Consider the following 21,452-nt stretch of genomic DNA (forward strand, 5'->3'; position numbering starts at 1 on the left):
CTTGACTACATTCCCTGTTACCATGTACTCAGGACATCCCCAAGTGGCCCAGAGAGCTGTGTGTGCTCGTGGCTCACAGAGCATTGTACACACACTGTGTTATATTTATGAGCCGGAAAGTAAAGTGTGTCAGAGAGGAAGTTAAAATGGCTTCTCTGTAGGATATTGTTAGTGTAAAATATCTGATTTATTTGGGTCTCTTTTTGAATGCTGCAGCTTGTAAACACAGTGGGGAATTTTTCTGTCATTGATCCAAAGCAATGGGTACTAATGGCATAATACAGTGGTACTCAATAACCTTTTATCATGGGCTGCTTTGTCATGTGGAGACTTAACTGAGGGGAGAGAAATGCACTGTAACGAAAAAAGGAAGTCTTACGAATTTCCATCTATCCATTTAGTAGTGTTCAATTTAAAAGCTATGGTACACACTTCTGGTTTTGTTTTGGGTTTTTTTTAAGAACTATCATATAAAATAACATGAAAATTATTGTATATATTAGTGTAAACATGAAATGTAGGCTTTTTTTTCCCCCCAGAATCTATTATGGATGTCTGCCATGCCATGTGCTCTAAATTTTAAATATCTTTATTTGATTTTTTTCCCCACACAAAGCTTTGTGTATACTCATGGGAAAATATATACACAGTAAACTCTTAAAGTTTGCCCAGTGCCTGCAAACCCATGTCAAGGTACTTGCCTCAGACCAGCATCAGAACCAGTGTGGTGCCACATGCTGATCACAGGGCCCTGACAGCAGTAGCTGCACTTCTTCAAGGTGTATAATTTGTTTGCCTACCACTCTTATTTAGTAATTTCGGCAGTTCTGAGACCTAAGTTTCCCTTCAGAGCAAACTGGTGCATGGTGGGGCGACAGGTTATGACTTCATTTACAGGCTTTCCCTTGGGAGCAAATTAGTACACAAGCCAGTGCAGAAGGGAGCCATTTGGGTAATCTTCGTGCAGGACTGTTAATAGAGTACAGGGACTTTTGTATTCTCTTCCTGAACAACCATTAAGAGCTAACAGCAGTATAATTTTCTGCTAGTATTTTCAAATATATATACACGAGTTCATTATGTGTTTGTTGTCAGTAAGATGCCAGATTCCAGTCTCCCTTAAAATAGTTGTAGAGTCAAAACATCTCTGTTATCTAAAGATTTCTGCCAAGAAAGAAGACAGCAAAGACATTTTATAAAGAAATAATAGAGTAGGTTATAACCATAGGGATCCATTTTTTCCATGGTTTGCATCTGTTAGCCATGTCCCCTTCAGGCTGAATACTCAAAACATCCCCTACTGCCGCAGAACACTCTTGCAGAAAAATAGTGTTAATGCTTCATGTAGTGTAAAAGTTACGTTGGGCCCTAAGACACAGTTTTACAGGGATGTAAACATTGATCTCCTTGCTGCTGTGTGAAAAGCCCATGGTTTTGAGTGATTGATGCGTGTCTTTGCAAAATGAAAGAGACAAAAAGCCAAGAGTTTTTGTGTTTCCTTAGCTGTAAGGGTCCCGTGTTATGAACGTGTCACTGTTGATATCAGCAAAGCTCTGACTCTCTTAAGCACATTATCATCATTATAAAATAAATGTGCAAAAGGAAGGCTGAAAGCCCAGTCATTCATTAGTCCCTGTATAATGAACAATGAAACAAGTTGCAAACATAGATTTGGTGGAAGTTATTGATGCAGAGTTTGGTCCTGCATCGGGAATATTCACTCCTGTTAATTTCTGAAACTTTCTGCCTGAAGTGGGATTGCAGGGCTGAAACTGTTTTTTTCTGAGGATTTTTAATAGATTTTTATACACATGAACTGTTAAATACCCAGAATGCTGCTTCTAGAAAGACTTTCCAAAAAGTATCAAATTAAAAGTACCCATGACTGGGGCTGTTGATGGAATTGGAACACATTCAAGATGCAGGGCTTTAAGAAAACGCAGAAATGGTTCGGTTTTGCTGAGTTATCTTTTTTCAATAAAAAGGTGTTACAGTTGATTTTGTGCATGCAATTGGTGCATTATGCCTAGTTGCTCTTATATGTGAAAGTTCAGCTTCATGTGTTTTCATTTTTCAGTTTTTTAATTGTTTTTTTTTTAAGTATTTTTTACTTTTTGCATCTGTCTTTTTTCTTTTGGAAAGTACACTGTGGATCAAGGGAAATGTTAGGTATAAGAACCAGAGAATACCTAACGATAGAGAAATAGTTATAACAGATCCAGAGGACTCTGAACTGAAAGCAAAGCCTTCCAAACTAATCACCACAGTGTTCTATACCTAAACACTTGCACGTATTAATAGTATACCATATGCTTGGTTTAGCATAGTGGATGTAACACATCAGTCTACTAGATGCAATATTCTCTCTCCTTGGAATATCCTGCTCTTTTTTTGACACCTCAGTTTTAACTTCTTCTATAACTTGATCTGAAAATGATGACCAGCTTGAAATCTATATAACTTGAAGGCTTTATCAGTAAAGCCCAGCAGAGTTATATTTCTCTGTGGCTGTGATGTTGAAACCTGGTGAAAAATCAATTTTTCCTTTTGCTGAATGGTATATTTGAAGCATTTAAAAAAGGTGAATGAGTGTGCTGAGGGCCTGTCATTCTCGAAGTACTTTCTTATGCAGCATGTGTAGGTACATGTTAGCCCTGAGAGGCTGTGTGTGTTTGATGCATTGGATGTTGTGTCAGCAGGAAGGAGAAAAAGAAGAGATGAGGTATATCAGAAAGAAAGTTGATAGCAAATGGTGTTTTGAACAGCCTGTATCCCCCAGTGTAATATATTATGGAAATAATGACTCTGACAAGTGATGCGTCTTTGTAACCTGAAGTGATACAGTAGGGATTATGCATGCTCAAGTCATTCAGGACTGGGTACTAAGTTGTCTAAAATGCTGTAAGAAGTGTCTTCATCATGAACAACTTAGTTATAGATGCAGTGGCAAGAAAGAGATTACTGAAACAAAAAACTACTTGAAAAAGTTGGATGATTATTATTATTGTTGTTATTTATGATGGCATTGTTTTTATTACTGTTACTGTTTATCAATGGGAAAAATATATTTTAACTTGGTTTTATAGAGTTATCTTTATTACACTTCTTTTTTTATTTAGGGATTAATTGTATGCTTTAACTCATTTTCAAGCTTGCTCAAACATAGCTGCTTCAAAACCATAAATAGGTTGTTAATTAATTAACATGGATAGGCAATGAGAAGCGCACTAAAGGTTTAAAAGGAGGTGTCAGGAAGCCAGAACAAAGAAAACACTAATGCAAAATAGTCTGTAAGAAAGGCACAGAGAAAATACAGAGAGAGAATACAGAATAAATTATTATACTAGAATAAAGAACAAAATGCTTCTGACCTGTACACTCTCATTAAGCACAGATCAAGAAATGCAAACCAAAAGGCAGTACAAAGACAGCATATACATCCAGCCTTTCATGTCAATAGATTGGTTTACATGGTTGCTCTAGTTTACAGAGCTTTCCTTGCAGAATGGTGTACCTTGCCAGACGATGATACTCGCTTCAACTGATTTGAAAATTCCCTTCTTCCCCAGACAAACGTGGGGATGCAAATTAAGCTTAGGTAACTTACTGCATTTTAGGAATATCATGTGCTATGGGAATTATATGCAACATAATTGGCTTCAAAACTACCAACATATAAAATCTTTAGGGTTGGAATTTTCTTCTTCATGTGTTTTTTCTATGGTTGGAATTTTCTTCTTCATGTGGTTCTTCTATGCATGAAAAGTACCACAATGTTTTTCGTTGTGGTGGAAAAGCCAGAACATAACCGCTGAAAACCCCCCAAACCCCACCCAAAACCAAGACTGGCTTCTAATCTGACCATTCTTGGATAAGAAGAATATTAATTCACAGGAAATATAATTAAGAGTGGATTTATTTAAAATGTTTGAACTCTATCTTGCAATGTTGACATATCACTGAGATTTTGTTTTGAATGAGAATTGCTTGAGAATGGAATATGCCTGTTTGTGGTGTACTTTATACAGATATTAAGTAGGAATCTCGCATAGGAACTTTCAATTTTAATTCCTCGCCTACAATCTTTCCCCTTGTCTCTTCCTTCCCTACATATGCAGAGTTAACTAATACAGGGGAAGCAAGTTCATTCTGCTTCACTGCTTAAAAAAAATGAGTGCTATGACCAACAGAATGAAAAAAAGATAAACTAAAATAAAAGGCAGCAAATGCTGAGAACAAACTCTAGTGAACTAGGTAATATAAAACTGTTGCATGATAAGTATGAACATTAACAGTTTTGGGCATCTAAAAATGTAAAATTAGCAATTTGAAAACGTTTATCTGGATGAGATAGAACATTATACATGAAACATAATGACTTCTCTGAAATTCAGCCAGGATGCTGTGGTACTCATTTAGACAAAGACGACAACTAGTTAATCACAGCAAAGAAAGCTAGACAGACTAAATTAGTTTGCTGCATTCCAGACTCTTAGCTACAAAAAAAGAATATATTCCACTAATTAGAGTGAAAATACTCTCAGCTTTTAGAAAGAAGAGTACAAGAGTGAAAAAGAGTGATATCAAACCATGGTGCTTCCATGATTCAATGGATTTTATCAGCTAGGCAGCCTACATTAAAGGGTCTTCAACTTTGATTATATTGATTATATACAACATAATAGTTCATAATAAAAATTATCATGCATGGCTTCAATCCTTAATTTTCATGGACTCTTAGAGCCTCTAATGAAATGTAAATAAATTTAATTTTAAAACCTACATGAATATACATGTTATAATAAAAAGGCTGGAAAATTCACGATTAAAGTGAGAAGTTAACATTCAAGTTTTAAGTTTTTTAGAGTATTATTGTCTCATTTGTGCTGTAAATATAATTTTAGTTTATTGTTATACTTTTATCCTTAATGATACAGGATTGTGCATTCTAGGTATTTTATTTCTGTGTTCTTTAAACTAAATAGAGGAAAGTGTGTTTACTAAAGAATATAGGAAGGGGACTATTCTAATTAGATTCAAGGTGAATGGTAAAAGAGAAAGTGAAATTCGCCTGCTTGTTGTTTTATCTGAAGGCTGTACATCCTTTTCCATAGTGAAAGCTTTATATACAGTTTTGAAATAAGATTGTTCTTTTTTTACCTAGAAAAAGGTTTAAATTTTTCAGGATTTTTTTCTCAAGCATGTAAGTATAGAATCAGTATTAGGTTCTACTCAAAAAAGATCTAAAAAGCCTTATCTTTTATTTTCATTTACATTCCTTTGTCTGAATCTGCTCTACAAAGATGAACAAGTTCCTGCACACATAAGCTGTCATTTTACTTTTAACTGCAGAGGCCTGATGATCAGGTCCTTTTTTATTTGTCTTTTTCATGAGCAGTGTTACACCCTTGAGTTACTTCCATTGAATTGAAACAGAACAAGATCAAGCTTTGTTGGGTTCCAATGCCATAACTGTTTTTGAAAGAGCTATTGCTTTACAGGACTTCTGTAAAGCAGACTTCTTATATGGCAATATGTATATTTTAGGAAAAATGTGATGTGGGGCCTCCTTTGGACCCACACATCAGCAGAAAATTTGCTGTTTCTCCTTTCTGATTTGATCTTCTTTTTACATGAGATAAACTGATAAAGCAAGTAACTTTTTCAGTCTCACATTTTATTAAATTAAGTCTAAAACATTTTAAAATGAGAGTCAGTGGCTCTGTAATGTTTGTACATTGTTGTGGTTTCTTAAAGTTCAAATGGTGCTAGTTTGTGGGTGATGTTTATTAGGAAATTGTGTGTATGTGTGTACGCGTACACGTATGTGTATCTCTGTAGAGTGAGGTATAGGAAGACAGTGTTCCCTTTCTTTCATAAGGTCTACTTCTTAAATTGTCTCACACTTTCAAAAAATGCCAAGACTAAATATGGAAACTTCAGCTCTAAAGAGAGAATGTCCTGGAAAGGTTTGAACTAATGAAAAGGAGCGGGTTTAGTCTCTTAACAAAGTTGTTTTCATCGCCAAGTCATGTGGTAATCGGGTACTGCAACAGATTATTTTTAAAGCAGAATTGGAATCAGTTATATGAAATCAGCCTAAAATGTTATTTTGTTTCTAATATATTATTTTCCTTTTTATGTGCATTTCAGAAACATATGCAATAAATATTTAGACTCTTAATCAATCTAAAAATCTGCCTTGCTATCTTGATAAGAATTAATTTGCTTAATTGTTATTCCTATCCCATCAATTTCAGTTTTGCACTAACTTGAATAATGCCACTTTTTGCTGTTTGCACTTTAATTCGTTTTCCATTCTAAGTTTATGAACAGTAATAGGGTCTTGCTTGAATATTCATTAGCTTTGAATTGTGTGCTATGAAAAGGTGCTTTCTTTTACCTTAATGAAAGTGGCTCAGCATGGGGCAGATCAGTAATGACATTTGATTTTAGGCATCCAACAAATTTGCTTTTTATTTATTGACACATCTTGTCCAAACAGCTCCCTCGCAAGTTAGTGGAGTAATGAAAGAGAGAGTGCTGCAGAGGAGCGTGGAGCTTTCCTGGCAGGAACCAGAACATCCCAATGGAGTCATTACTGAATATGAAATCAAGTATTATGAGAAAGTAAGTGCTAAGATTATCTGTAATATACAGCAATGTGCTCTTTGCTTCATGTTCACTCGCTGTGTTGTGGAACAATGTAAACGCCATCAGCTATCAACTAACCTGTCTCGTCAAAGTCACACTGATTTTACTCATTTTTCATAACTACCTATTATTATTGCTATCATATATCCTGTGTATGTTATTTTGGTGCCCTCAAAAAGAAATATTTGCTTCAAGCATGCCCTTTTTTCTTCTTTCTTCTTATTAAGCTGGACTTGGATATTTTACCATGATATTTGTCGTTTTCCTGTCTCTTCTATATTGTGAATAAAGCTTGTTTCATTTCCTTCTGTGCAGCTTGTAATTCCAGTCTTGAGATGATATATCAAATGCAACTCTTGACTGCATTTGGAATTTCCTTATGAACTGGGCCGCTTTGACTCAATGTCTCAAAACTTCCAAAACACATCCTGCAGTTTCAGCTGATAAATATTCTTTATTTGTCCTTTTAAAAAGTCCTAGCATTGTGAGATTTATTTTTCACTTGTTCTCTCAACACAATGAATCGAGGGCTGCTTTTCAATAGTAGATGAAGTGATCTCTGTTTATGGTAGAGTGAAATTGCAATCTTATTGATGTCAGTCAGAGTTTTGCCATTCATTTCAGCGTGTCTAGGGCTTCACTCATGATAACTTTGAAGTACTCCAGAATAAAAAAACTCTGACAAGCATATAAGTAGTGCCACATGCAACCGTAAGCTGGATGAAAGTAGAGGGAAGGCAGGTTGTTCAGCTACATGTTTGTCATGGGACTCAGACTAAGAGTGGCTCCTCCATATTCCCTGGGAAATTAGCTACAGCACGTAACATATTCCTAATTTTTATAAAATATTCTGGGAGGAAAAAAAAAAAAAAAAGAAGCCAGAATTAAAATGATGCAAACAAATGAACAAAGGAGCTCCATTTTGATTACTTCTGAAGACTTTTCATCTCAGCAAACAAAGTAATAGCACCTTAGTAAGCATGTCAGCTTACTGTGGAACATAGAATTAGGTAAATTTAGACCAGATTGGATCTAATATCAAGTGTCACATCTAATTTTCAGTACTGAATTATCACAAAAGTACTTATCAGAAGATTTTTGCATGATTTGGGAAGGGAATAAAATATTTACTGGTGTTAACTCCCAGTTTAAGTTGTTCATTTTAATGACTCCTACAACAAAATTTACTAGATAACCAAATATTTTTAAAGGAATTTTACTAATTTTAGTAGGCGATTTTTCAAACACAAATAAAGACTAAAAAATAAAGATTAAAAAAAACCCCAAAAAACAAAAAGCAAAACAAAAACCCCAACAGTTTACATGTCTGCATGTTTAACGAAGGCGAAATTGCTCTGCACACAAAAAAAATCAACATAGACACCCAAACTACAAACAAAAATCTTGATCCTTTTAATATGAAAAGTAGTTTCTAATCTGTTAAAATGAAACAGAAAAATGGACAAGATACAAGGATTTTCATAAAATTAAAACTTCTACATTATAGTTTTTATTACTTTCCCTGTGCATTCATAGTACTTTAAATAAGCATCACAATTTCATTACCAGTTTCCTATGTTTGCAAAGACAAGAACTGGTGTTAAACTTTTTTAATACAACAAAATTAAGAAAAGAAAGTAAGAAGCACATCTTACAAGCAGTCACAGATAAGCTAAACTATATATATATATACCTATATATGTATACCTTTACTTCAGTGAGAGAATTTTAACACAAATACTTAAAATGCCTGCCTGCCTTCCAAAATAATGCTGTTCGGCTTGAGAAGTACTTCAGAGGTTTCTTGCTCAGAATGAGAGGCAGCATAAGTTTTGTTCCATTAGTTTAATAAAAAAGAAAAGAGAAAAGATCCGAACTTTCAGCTTCTGAACTTTCAACTCCTTTTTACAGACAAATTAAACCAAACATTTTCGTGGTTCTGAAATATTCTGGTGTTTTTTTCACCTCTCACTTCTGGCTAGGGCTGGAATGGAAACTGCCTGAAATCTCCCAAGTAAGCTTGTCCTGTGAGATTTCTAGCACAGGTTATTTTTATTTCTATGTTATTTATTTATTTTGAATGCAAGAACTGTTGGCAATTCAAATAAGCCTCATTTATTCATCAAAACTCAAACTCTGAAATTCTAGTGTGGCTTACAGTCCTAAATCTGAGTATTTACAGTTTTCTTACACTTGTTTCTCATCACTTAAGCATTCCTGTTATTTCTCACATACCAACATACATTCCACCATGGTCCTCACTTACAGATAATTTAAATCTTCTTGGAGAATGTATGAAAAATTGTTGCTAGCCAAGCCAATGGGCTTGCTCAAATGACAGACTAGGCGAGACCCAGGAAAAGCCATTACTCAGTCTCAGGAAAGAAATCTTATCTGTTGCATTTAACCCTGTATTGCAGCAAAAGCCTTTGCTGCTTTGCTGACTGCAAAGGGGAAGGTTTTCCATCATTTTTAGCCAGTTAAGTGCTATTGAAATGAGTTACAGATTTATTCCTTCCCTCTGTATCCATCTCATTAGCACCGCCTCGTACAGCTCATGCTTCTCTGGTCATGTGGTGCATTCAGATGGTTGGTTAATTCATCTCTTCTGCCCTTCAAATCAGGGTTGCATCTGCCACCCAAAATCAACAGGGCTGCACATATCTATGGTGAAAGATAATCTGGATCAGTAAATGTGATGAATAAGTAGAGCTTTGAATACTGTAATGACCTGTGATACAGCTTTTGTCATATTTGAAAGTGAGTTATTACTCAAAGGCTTTGTAACCTTACAGCTTCAGATTTGGAGAGTGACATATCAAGCTGCTTTCCCTCTTTTTCTTCTCAATGCCATAGAGTCAAAAGCTGAGACTAAAAGCCAGAGGGGAAAAAAAAAAGCCTAAATGAAAGCTGAGTTAAGGACTTCATTATTTGTTGCAAAATCTATCCAGTTAGACATTGGCAGTATTATATTTTTTAAAGGTGTTGAAAGGTAACAAAAGAAGGTGCTCTGACCATGAAAAAACAGATTTCCCTGTCCTTGAACTTTTCAGATCCTGCAGATCCCCCTGGAAAGCTATGGTCAAGCTATTTTCTCATCAGAATTTCACAAAATGTAATCAGAGCCAAAGAAGCAATTGTTTTATGTCTGGATGTTTTATGAGTAACAACAGGAACATCCCATTTGAATTTTATGTTATGCTTAGAGCTCCTCATTCACTATGTTTTGTAATATTCCACAGAGTATGCTTTATTTTTTATGTTTGGGGAAAAAAAGCATTCAACAAATTGAAATAAATTACTCAGGCTGACTGTCAGTTGCTGATGTGCAACCATGATAAAATCTGACCTGTAAATGTCACTTAATCTTTTGTCTTATTGTTTCCAGGATCAAAGGGAGAGGACCTATTCAACGGTGAAAACCAAGTCCACTTCAGCTTCTATTAATAACTTAAAGCCAGGAACAGTGTATGTTTTCCAGATTCGTGCTTTTACTGCTGCTGGTTATGGAAATTACAGCCCCAGACTGGATGTTGCCACACTAGAAGAAGCCACAGGTAAACAATTACTTTAAGAGAAAATTAACACTTTCAGTAGAAGTAAAGTAAATCAAGAAGGAAAAGAGTTAAAGGCAATGCTATGAAAACTAGAAAGAATAAAGTTTTGCAAGGAGGTCACTGTATTTTGCAGGACGAGTTTTAATTACTTATTTTACCATAGAGCTACAAGTTACACTCTTATAATTTGCTGCAGAGGATTTGTAATCTATCAAGTTCTTCTCTGATGTTCTTCTAACATAAAGTAATTTCTTTCCTTTTTTTTTATTTCTTTTTTTCATTTAAATACACACTTCTTTCCCTTCACAAGAGAAATGAGTAGTGGTGAGTGAATAACTCCACTAGATTCTTCTGTAACTGGGGAAAGTAGGGAAAGGGAGCTGCAAAAAAAATCTCTTTATATTTTTCTTTGTGTATGCGTCTTGTTTAAGCTGTATGTCCATCCTTAGTCACTTTCACTTTCATTGGCTAGTTTCAACTTGGTTTAGTAACGAAACAGATTTCTCAAGGATACTAAATTTCTTTAAGGCTCATGTCTTATGTTGTAAGTTGTGTAATGGAAAAGAAATCCTCACTATGGAAAGTATGAAGCTGAAGTACAAGTTTTCTCAGTACAGTACACCAGAGAATCTGGCTGTGACATCTCAGCAGAGGGATAATATTTTGAGACAGTTTGCGCTTTCCTTGAAGCTGAAACCAGTTGTGCACTCTCATTTGTCTGAAAATCACACTGATGCCTCTTTTCCTCACAGATGTGAGAAATATATGCTTAGAGAAAGTCTTCCATGTTTTAGTTCTACAGAAAGAAACTCTTCCATCACTGAGATCTGGCAGCCGCAAGCCCATCCATGGGAACTGCCTTTCCCCTAGCAGCTTCATTGCTCTGTCACAGACCCAAATTTGGTTACTCTGCTTTGGGTCATTTGCTTGGTGTTGACCTATCTGACAGCAGCAGGTCAGCAGCTTTGGAGCTGAGAATACATAGCTGACAGTTTCAAAGGATGGGGATGCCAAACCTGGTCCCTGCACTCTGCAGTATATCTAAAGTGTGGATACATACTATTACATTTTATTAATTGCAGCATGGTGTCACCTGGACAGTTTACAGGTGTTCTTAAATTAGATCTTGATGCCACCTTGGTTCCACACAAAATATGAAAACTATCGATAATTAATATTTAACATATATAATCAAAATAATAATTATCATAAAAGCAGCAATAAACTGTTACTACTGATATGCATCTGATAGAGTACTTCCTATCTGTAGAGTTTTAGCTTTAGAAAGAGTCAGTAGCAGAATCCCCATATTGCTGAATGGGATACCTGAGGTAGAGCCAGAAATAATTTCTTATTTTGATTAGATTTCTGGAAAACAAATTAAAAGATTGTCATACTCTTTAACAAGTATCTGCCAACTAGTTAATTATTTGTCCATAGTGGTTTGTAATTAGTAAACCAAAATGTTTCCCCAACTTTTCATTAATTATCTATTTTATACGTTTAAGCGTGCTGAAAGCCACTAGGATTAGCAAAGATTTTTTCAGAGGTAAACATTTTTGCCTGAAGTTTGGTCAACATATGGATTACTAGGATAAGTGCATCACTGACCATGATCATGTACTCTTTTTCTGACTTGGGTGATGAGGAACTGCATATAAACCAGCAACATACTTGGCCGCTATGCACAGCAGATTTTTCTTGTGTCGCAAGCCAACCTTTGTGTTTTGCCATGCCATGTAAAATACCTTGTGATTTCATTAAAGAAACTTCTAAAATTGGAATATTTTTCATTATCTGGGGAGGATATTATAGAATGTAATTCCCATCAAGGATAAACATTCACAATTTCTTTTATATGTTTTTCAGAAATAATTAACATTTGTTAAAAAATAGGTAAATTCCATTATATTCTTCTGTAATTTTTTTGCACGAAAATATCTTTTCTCACGTTTGATTTATAGCTTTCTCAGAACTTGCAGGCCAACTATTAACATTTTTAAGGAAGACTTTTTTTGGATCATTTTTAGGAGCTATAACTCAAGTGAAGTACTGTACTGGTGAGCAGTAAACGAATATCAGGTTGCTGTGTAGAGGCATTGGCTTCTCGTTGTTCCAGTGGATTTCTGAATGTGTCAAAGTATTTTAAGAATATATATATGCATGTGTATATATAGCGAGTGTGTGTGATTATTTATTTATTCATGTAATAAGACATAGAGGGGCCATCACACCCAGCCATCATTTTTTGTATTATGCTCTGTTTTCCAAATTGTGATAGAAACTGCATCACCACTTTTCAATATTTGAGCAGCTATGTCCATTATATATTATCTGATATGTAAACTGTATGTATTTTATACCTGGTTTTGCACATATTGTACCTATTGGACAGCAAATACATATTTATCTACAAATTTCAGTAAAAATGCTTTATGAAGTCAGGATATTTCTATTCTATGCAAGGTTTGCCATGATCAAAGTACTTTAATCATTGTATTTTTTTTTTTAACTGGTCCTGGTCCTTCAGGAAGAAAATATAAATTCAGGGAATATCACTTAAGTGGTAATTTTATCTTTTGATTCACTGAAGTATTTAAAATTTATGTCCAATGACTTGCTGCCAGTGGACCTAAAGAGGATCCTGTGCTTTTTGTAATTGAAGGGGGTTTTGCCACTTCTTACAGTGCTCACTGTTAAAGTGAGGACTCAGTGCAACGTTGCATGAAGAAGACTTTGCATTTTCCTTTTGCCATGAATCAGTGTAAATGAAGCGAGGCTGAAGTAAAATGCAGATGTAAAATTTATTCCTAATGTCTGAAGTATCATTACTAAAAATTTTTGTAGAAAACAAAAAGCATAGTATTTAAGAAAGCAATATTTGACCTACATTAATCCAATTTATCATTATAGCTTTCTTGGTGGACTTCTTCAAGAATTATTTTCTTCAAAGCATGCATTTCAGGTAGTTTGCATGAGAAAATGATGTCGGAAAGCAGCACACCTCTTACAGTTGATGTCTGTTTTAGGACAGGGTCTTTGGACATCCATTCCCCACCTGCAACCATGTATTTCAATGCTGGCTTTATCTCCTTTAAATTAAGCATTGCCTCATCATTTGGATATGCAAATATCATAACATCATATTAGGTATCACCTGTCTTGCCCTCTGAGCCTGAGCACAGTGTAAGCAGAAGGAAGGGCAGACTTCCCTCTTGAGCTGGTGGTTTCCTGCCACCATTATTGTGACAGCACTAATGACAGGTAACCATGCCATGCAACCCTAAAAGGATTATCTGCACCCCAAAATCATTACTCTAGGAACACTCTAGCATCTTTACTTCTTCCAAACCACCACGATCATTCCAGAAGCTGGGTCCTGATTCACCCTCACACTAACAGGCTGAGGGAAGCAGCACAGGGTACCTGAACAGAGGCAGATGTCCTAGGATGGCAGTCACTGAATTCAGTACATCATACATTGCATCCCACCTATCCTACCAATTGGCCAGAGTACCAAATTCCCAACATTTTCCAGATTCCAAGTAACATCCTTAGCTTGCTTCCAGAATGTTCCAGTAGCCAATGGAGCAGTTATAAAGAGAAACCGACTCACATATATCTACCTCTGTGCACTCGACTTCTAGATTAGGTGACAGGCTTGCATGGGTATTTTTCTGGACTCTGTTAGATGGATGCAGCTTCACACCCTGGCCGTTGTGACAGAATACTGCCTCTTCCTGACTTCCAATTGAGGTTTGCGATGAAATTTAAGGAGAAAATGGAAAAGGTTTAGGAAACTATGTTTTTTCGTAAATTTCATATTGTTTGGGATTGTCCCTTTTATGGCCTGGTGATGTTACAGGAACTGAGTTGTTCTACTTACACCGCTATGCACTTGCATGAAACAGTGACCACTGATTTCCTAATTTCCCCCCCACGCCCCCAGTGCAGATTATTCTATATCTGTGTAGTATAATAAGGGTGGTGTTGTTTTATGGGGGAAGCAGCTAGTACAGGTCAGTGTCAGTGACAAAATATGTTGATCTGCTCACTTCTCCCAAGCCAGAGCAAAGAAAAGAACAGTTTTTTTCTTTCTAGGGGAACTCTGAAGTCTGCAAGAGAAACCTGATTCTGTGGAATTCATAAAATCCTCATATAGACATTCCTGTTGAGTTGCCAGTATCAGCAGTTAACTATGCCGTCTACAATTTAGTTAATTAACGATCCGCTGTGTTTCCCTTTTTTTTTTCCCCTCTTTTATCTCTCTGTGGCTTCCAGATGAGCCACGCATACACAGTCCCTGGCTCAGCATCACTGCCTGATATCACCTCCTTTATTCTCAGTGTCTTGGGCTAGATCCTCACTGTTACAAACCAGCGTAGCTGCAGAGTTCAGCAGAGCTGTGCTCATTTAATATGACTTGAGAGTACATGGCTACCCTCATTAGATGCCCGGCAAGCAATGTATTTAACAAACCTTGAGGTTTCTCAGGCTAAGTATTTACATCCTCAGTTTACATTAATGTGACATGCATACATTTGCATATATTAATGACATTGGCATATCTGAATAAAAAGAGCGATAATGTGTGGACGTTTTAGCATGTAAATTCTCTGAAGCATGGAGAATTCCATTTTGTATTTGTGGAAGCACATTTTTGTTGCTAACAGAAACAAATGATAAGTAATAATAGCAATTTGCAACAATTAATAGCAGTAAGAGATAGAAATGTGCTGACTATGAAATTGGTGTTAACGGGTAGTATTTCATCTCAAATATTCTTCTTATGTTTAAGACACTGTTTCCTTAGGTACCATCACAGTCATACCAACATGATTTAGAGGAGATGCTAGAAGGAGAGCCCTTGAGGGTGTATTCTCCCACTGTCCCCCCTTACACTGATATCCAGGTCTTCCCTTTTAGCAAAGAGTCAACCACCGAGGAAAACAGAAGGCGGCGCAGCAGTAAGAGGGAGTGGAGGTGGCTGGTGCTAGTGCTGGCTCTCACCTAACTCCTGCAGCACTTTGACCAAGTCAGTTGCAGTGTAGCTCCGTTTTATTCCCTGTAGACAATCATTAACTAATTGAGCATTTGGATGAATTTCCAAAGGAAGTCCTTCTTTAGACTAACTTTACCAATGTAATATTTTCAGGCAAAGGTGAACTAACAGTCTGTAATTCATGATGATTGACTTCATTTTCTGCATTTCTGTCAGGAATATTTTTTAACCAGTCTCTGCTCTCTGCTCCATTTGTAGCCACGGCTGTTTCCAGTGAACAGAATCCTGTTATTATCATAGCTGTGGTTGCTGTGGCGGGAACCATCATTCTGGTCTTCATGGTGTTTGGATTCATCATCGGGCGAAGGTATTGCACCATGAGTAGGCATAAGTAGCTCTTCACCCCACTCTTAGGAACACTGATCTGGATAGCAATTTGCAAAACTGAAACAGAAGTCATTTCAGTTAGGGCAGTTTTCATTGAAATCCTGTTATCAGTTATGCAGTTTGTCCTCTTATTTTGGCAAGACACGCTTAAATCAAGATGTTCTTTTTGCCCTATGTAAATGTGCCGTTAAAAGGAACCCATAGCAGCTCCTTTACCTGCACTCCTGAAAGTCCTTCTTTCTGTTCAGTTTTCTCACGTGGAGAAGTCTGACACTTTATCTGATAAGCATTTAAATGACTTTGCATTCAAGAAAAAGAGACACAGCAGTAAGTTTAAGAATACCCTCCTGTAAAACAGTGTTCTGCTTTCAAGTTCTTTAATCCTCTGTTTTATCCGTAGAAGCTTTTCACCAGACCAGGAATTTTCTCTTTAGGACCTGTCCCAACTGGTATATGATACAAAAGCCTTTTGATTGCAACTGTTCATGATTTATTTAAAACTCTGCTGTCAAGAGAATTATAGCTGAAACTTTCAAAGGGCCTACTGGAGTTAGGTGCTCAGTGCCTGAAAATCCCAGCCTGCAGAACTGATGTTGTCAGGACCTCAGATGTGAGGTAGTAAATCATTATTTACCAGCAAAAATGGTGTGTTTCTTTTCAGGCATTGTGGCTATAGCAAAGCTGATCAAGAAGGGGATGAAGAACTTTACTTTCATTGTAAGTGTTTTGCTTTTTTTTCCTCCTTTCAAAAATTCCCAATTGCAATAGAATAGACAATACTGAACAACACTTCATGAAAGACAAAGCCATAAGAAATTAAAAAATGCTGTGCAAGTAGCAGGTGGGAAGTTAAACACTGTAAAAATGTGACCTACACAAAAAGAACGCAGATTTAAGTCAACATTGCTCATACAGAGAGTTTTATTTCTTCACATGTGTATGTTATACTGTTGTTTTCATTCTGCTTTTTTTTTTCTTTAGTTTTGGTTTCTTTGAATACGTTTCACACCGTCCAAATCAACTCTCTGATGTGCAGTATTTGAGAGACCTTTGGCTAAGTGACTGTATGGTCTTTACCAGAGGCAAACTTCAGATTAAGAAAGTGTGGGTCACTGCATCACCCTAACAATGAAGCTGTTCTGGTCAGAAACTCTTTCCTGCTACCGTGAATAGTGTAATATCAATATAATGTCCTTAAATATACAATATTTAATATGAAAAAATCAGCTGCTTTATTACTGTTCTCTGTTCTAGAATCACTGGCCCTCTCTCATTAAAATCTCAGCTACCATCCAGACATATGCTAGAATCCTGAGAAAATTCAATAATATACATCTTTTGGGGTGAAACTTAAGGGGGAGAAAGGATTATGCAAGAATAGTTTCAGCTTTATCAAAATATTGTTTTAAATACTTTTTACCCTCTTGCATTTCAGCTGTAGTATGATTTTGATAAGTGAAATTAACATTTTAATTTCTCTTAGAATCGGTCATTAACTCAGGAAGTATGATAAAAATACATTGCAAAATTATTCTGAGGATCCAAAATTGCAAAATCCCATAATAGAATTAAACTGAATATAAATTCTGACTCAGAACAATGCCTGGGTTTCCAGTCTTCTCCCATACCTGATGACTTTCGTATCAGTAGAACTTGTTTGGTCATGCTATGCTTTATGTAGCCTTTGATGTCTACCAATAATGGCAGCTGTAGCTTAAATCTATCAGATTTATATGTTAAAATCGTAAGCTATTATGAGAATGTAATGCCACATGAAGAATGAAGTAGCCACTAGTCACAAATCTGTAGCATCTTCTCAGTGCTCACTTCTCTTTAAAAATTCTTCGCTGAAAGGGTTATCAGGCATTGGAACAGGCTGCCCAGCGACATGGTTGAGTCACCAACCCTGGATGTATTTAAAAGAGGAATAGATGAGGTGCTCAGGGATATGGTTTGGTAGAGGACTGGTATGGTTGGACTTGATATTCTCAAAGTCTTTTCCAACCTAGTGATTCTGTGAATAGTTCTAGGTAAAGCACCACTAAAAATCAGATTGCAGTTTCTGTTTCATCTTTCTGTCCTGAAAAAATCAGATCAGATGGAATTTGTTCATGCTTCCTGAATTTGAGTATGTTGCTACCTAAATCATTTCCTTTAAATACAGTGAATATTAAAGGAAGTAGTGACATCGCTGCAGCTTTCAATTCATAATCTGCATAAGAAAGGTGAAAAATAATAATGGGATAAGAATTATTTAACTTGCACTTTTCAGTGCAGCTGATTTTAAAGAATTCATCAAAAAACTGATGTTACTTAAATGTTACTCTCCTGGGAGTGTTGGATTTGAAATTTGCCTCTCATAGATGCATTATAAGCTTTTCACATCTTCAGAAGAGCTACTGCTTTCACTTTTAAAATCCCCACTATGTCCTTGAAGGAAAAGATCAGCTATGTATTCTTGGAAGTCAGTATATATAAAAAAGGAGTATACTAGCTAAGTAATTTCTTTATCTCCATTATCAACAGCAAATTTTTGTTTCAGTGAAAGTGTAAATGAATTAGTATGAAAGCTGCTACTTAGAACTTAATAGTTAATCCAGAAATGGTGAGACTTTATAAGTGTTTGTTTCCCTCATTTTACTTTCAAGAAATCTGATTATCCAGCAAATCAATCAGACCAATTAGCATACACAGTCTTTCTAAACTCATAGCACCAAATATAAGTCACTTTTTCCACGATAGTTTTTCATTGTTTGAAGGTATAGAGTCTAATTTTACTTGATAGCAAATGAGACTTAACCCAGTGTTGTGGTCTCCAGCTTGGTTACAGAGCTGTGAACACCAGTTTGGTGTCCTTTTGCTCCATAGCATCTAGAAAACCTTCTCCTGTGCTGAGGTAGTTTAACATACAACAAACACTTAACACACACAAAAAAAAACAAACCCTTATGAGTAACCGTTTTTAAAGCAGGTTTTAAAACATGGCATTTAATAGAGTACTTTTTTCTGTTTCAATCTCATTCAAAGCTCTGTGACCTCAAGTGCTATACTTGAAGATACAATAGAGAAGTTTAGTCAAGTATTTAAAAATTATATTTGGTTTTCTCCTACCATTTTCTTCTAACAATGTCTTCAAATCCAGGCCAGCATTATTTCATGTTGGTATGCCAGGATAGCCTTGGCCTGTCAAAATATCTTATGACAGCTTGAATAAAGAACTATCAGAGATCAACTTGATTCGGAAACTCACTTCAGATGGATGGGGCTTTAGGCAACCTGATCTAGTGGAGGGTGTCTGCCAAGGGGTTTGGAACTAGAAGATCTTTGAGGTCCCTTCCAACCCAAACCAGTCTGATTCTGTGATTCTCAAGGTTACCTCCATTCCAGGCCATTTATCCACTCCCTAGAGGATAGCTCCTTCTCCTTCTCCATCTCCATGCCTGAAAGAACTGTTATAAGATACCAACCTATTGCTTTTTTTTCATTTTCTCTAGTCATTTTTGATGTAAAGAAATAAACATAATTTTTAAATTTTGTAGCGTTATCAATACAATTGGAAGAACATCTATTTACATACATAATATGGCAGATAATAGTACCTGGGCAACATTTCAAATAATTTATCTGGATGCAAATTCATCCAATTACTCAATTTCTCTAGCTTTTTCCTTATGAGGGTTTGGGGTTTTTTTTGTCAGTAGTAGCATCTGAAACATAAATACACACATGATTAATAATTTTCAATATCTTTTAAAGTTTAAAATATTTTATGTTCACCCAAAAGATTATAAAGCAACCATCAATTATGTATGTTTTGTATTGACTTTCTACCCTATTCTTGTATATCAGTATATCAGCTAGCAGAGGAACATCTTTGCATTTTTGTATTGAATTTTAATTCACTGATTTAATTAAAGCTCAGCACTGTAATCCTGGTGAGCTAAATTTATTTCATTAAAAAAAAAAAGCTTGATTAATAGATTTTCAGGGTTGCTCTACTTTCACCAGAAGAGCAAACAACAATTTTCCTGAATCAGTAGCAAACTAAGGAAAAAAACCTACATGTTGGCCAGGCTGCTTCACTGCCTGAATTGCACTAAGTGCTATACTGGAGAAAGAAGGAGCAAATTATTGACTTAGGTGCTTCAGAGAGGGAATAATTGTGCCACAGAGCCCACTTTCCCTTCCCATACCTTTACAAGTCGACTAAAAGTGATTCTAGGTTCATATTCTAGTACAAGAATCATACATAAGGATATAAATTTTAAGTGCTGTGACTAGTTTAGCTTGGTATTGCTACAGTGTGTAAGTAATATTATTATATTCAGTAATTTAAGCAAATTAAAGGAACTGGAGGAGCCTTTCAAATCCCACTAGAAGACAGAGATAACATAAAGGAATGCTGTTTATGCAACCTAGGAAGAAAGGATAAGCAGTTCTTACACAGAAAAAGAAAGTTTTACCTCTTCTGCTGGTCTTATAGCTCTTACCCTGCTTTATTTTTACTCCCCTCAACCCTTGAATTTATTCCATTTAGCGTGATTTAATATTTATTACTTCTTTTACTTCAAGGTGCAGTTGCAGATACTAATGTTAATAATTTTTAGAGATGGGATTGTGTGGTTCTGTCAGCATGCTTGCAGATAATGCCTAAAACTAAGGTTGCATCTGAGAGCGACTGACTCAGGCAGTGTGGAAGCAGGTTCACTCTTCCAAGGAGCACTCTGCATAATGAAATTCCTGGGCTGACTGCACAATAAGTGCCTTTGCTTCATCACAGTCATGCTTTCTTACATCATTACAGTTAAATTTCCAGGCACCAAAACCTACATTGACCCTGAAACCTACGAGGACCCAAATAGAGCTGTCCATCAATTCGCCAAGGAGCTAGATGCCTCTTGTATTAAAATTGAGCGTGTGATTGGTGCAGGTAAGGCTGCTGTGGCTTCCTAATTCAACTGTTCCATTTAGCTGGGATCGAAACTCATACATCATAATGACAGGCAAATAATTATATCTCAAGTGTAGAAGAACTTTTTGCATTTGCCAGAGTGGTTAAGAGCAATGAAGCTGCACTCGCTTCTAAAATGTAAAAACAAACGGGGAAAAAACTAACAAAAAACCAAATAAGTAAATGAAGAGTCTTGCTTGACATTGAAAGCTTGTGGGTTTCTAATGCTGTAGCTGCTGTTTAATATGTAATTGGGGGGAGGGGGTAGTTTTGCTACCTATTATTTATTGTCAGAGGGAAGGTGTTAGGCATGAGTGCAAATTCTGCTCGCTTTCCTTTCGCAAGAGAGCTTTTTGACCTCTGAATTTTTTGTTCGTGTGAGTAAAGAAAGCTGGCTGCAACACAAAATCTTAAATAGAGACTAGGAAGTTCTTATTTCTGTATAACAAAATCTTCCCCAAGGCTGTTTTTTGTTCTACCATTTTTCTTTTTGATATTTTATGAATACAAAAAGTTATTGTTTAACTTCTCATGACTGATTGTAATTGCACCAGCATTACATTGCTTTTCTTCCTCTTGAACTGTCTGCCACCTACTTAAGACATGGTGTTCATGCTCTAAAAAGGCAGTTTCATTTGTTTGCATTAATAAGATATGTGACATTTTTATTGCACTACTCCATGTAGTGAAATTAAGTTTCCATGGGTAAGAAAAATATCAAATACTTTGGATTCCTGGAGGAAATGTTCTTTTGCTTTCCTGTTGCTTTATAAAAGTATTAGTAGAAAACTTTAAAATCACCCTGTGGTTTGGCATGCACTGGAAATTACATACTGTGGTATTATTTAAAAAGAGAAGAAATATCTCTAAAATAAGCTGGTTTACATGTAAAAACACTTAG

General features: G+C 36.0%; 1 protein-coding gene across 6 annotated transcripts in view; it reads left to right on the forward strand.

Moving 5' to 3' along the window:
• The window catches only part of EPHA7 (EPH receptor A7), a gene marked incomplete at its 3' end in the record, with an annotated part of 166,694 nt that overhangs the window by 119,222 nt on the left and 26,020 nt on the right, over positions 1-21,452 (forward strand). For 3 of the 6 annotated variants that reach the window (XM_084261869.1, XM_084261874.1, XM_084261872.1), the window contains exons 6-10: positions 6,506-6,630; positions 10,043-10,211; positions 15,472-15,580; positions 16,262-16,317; positions 20,405-20,530. In XM_084261869.1, coding sequence (XP_084117995.1) covers positions 6,506-6,630; positions 10,043-10,211; positions 15,472-15,580; positions 16,262-16,317; positions 20,405-20,530 — 585 coding nt within the window. Of the gene's footprint in view, positions 1-6,505; positions 6,631-10,042; positions 10,212-15,429; positions 15,581-16,261; positions 16,318-20,404; positions 20,531-21,452 lie in introns of all 6 variants that reach the window. The other 3 variants (XM_084261870.1, XM_084261871.1, XM_084261873.1) reach the window with 3 other exon arrangements.

This window comes from Gallinula chloropus (assembly GCF_964237585.1).
Source record: "Gallinula chloropus genome assembly, chromosome: 3".
NCBI lineage: Eukaryota > Metazoa > Chordata > Aves > Gruiformes > Rallidae > Gallinula > Gallinula chloropus.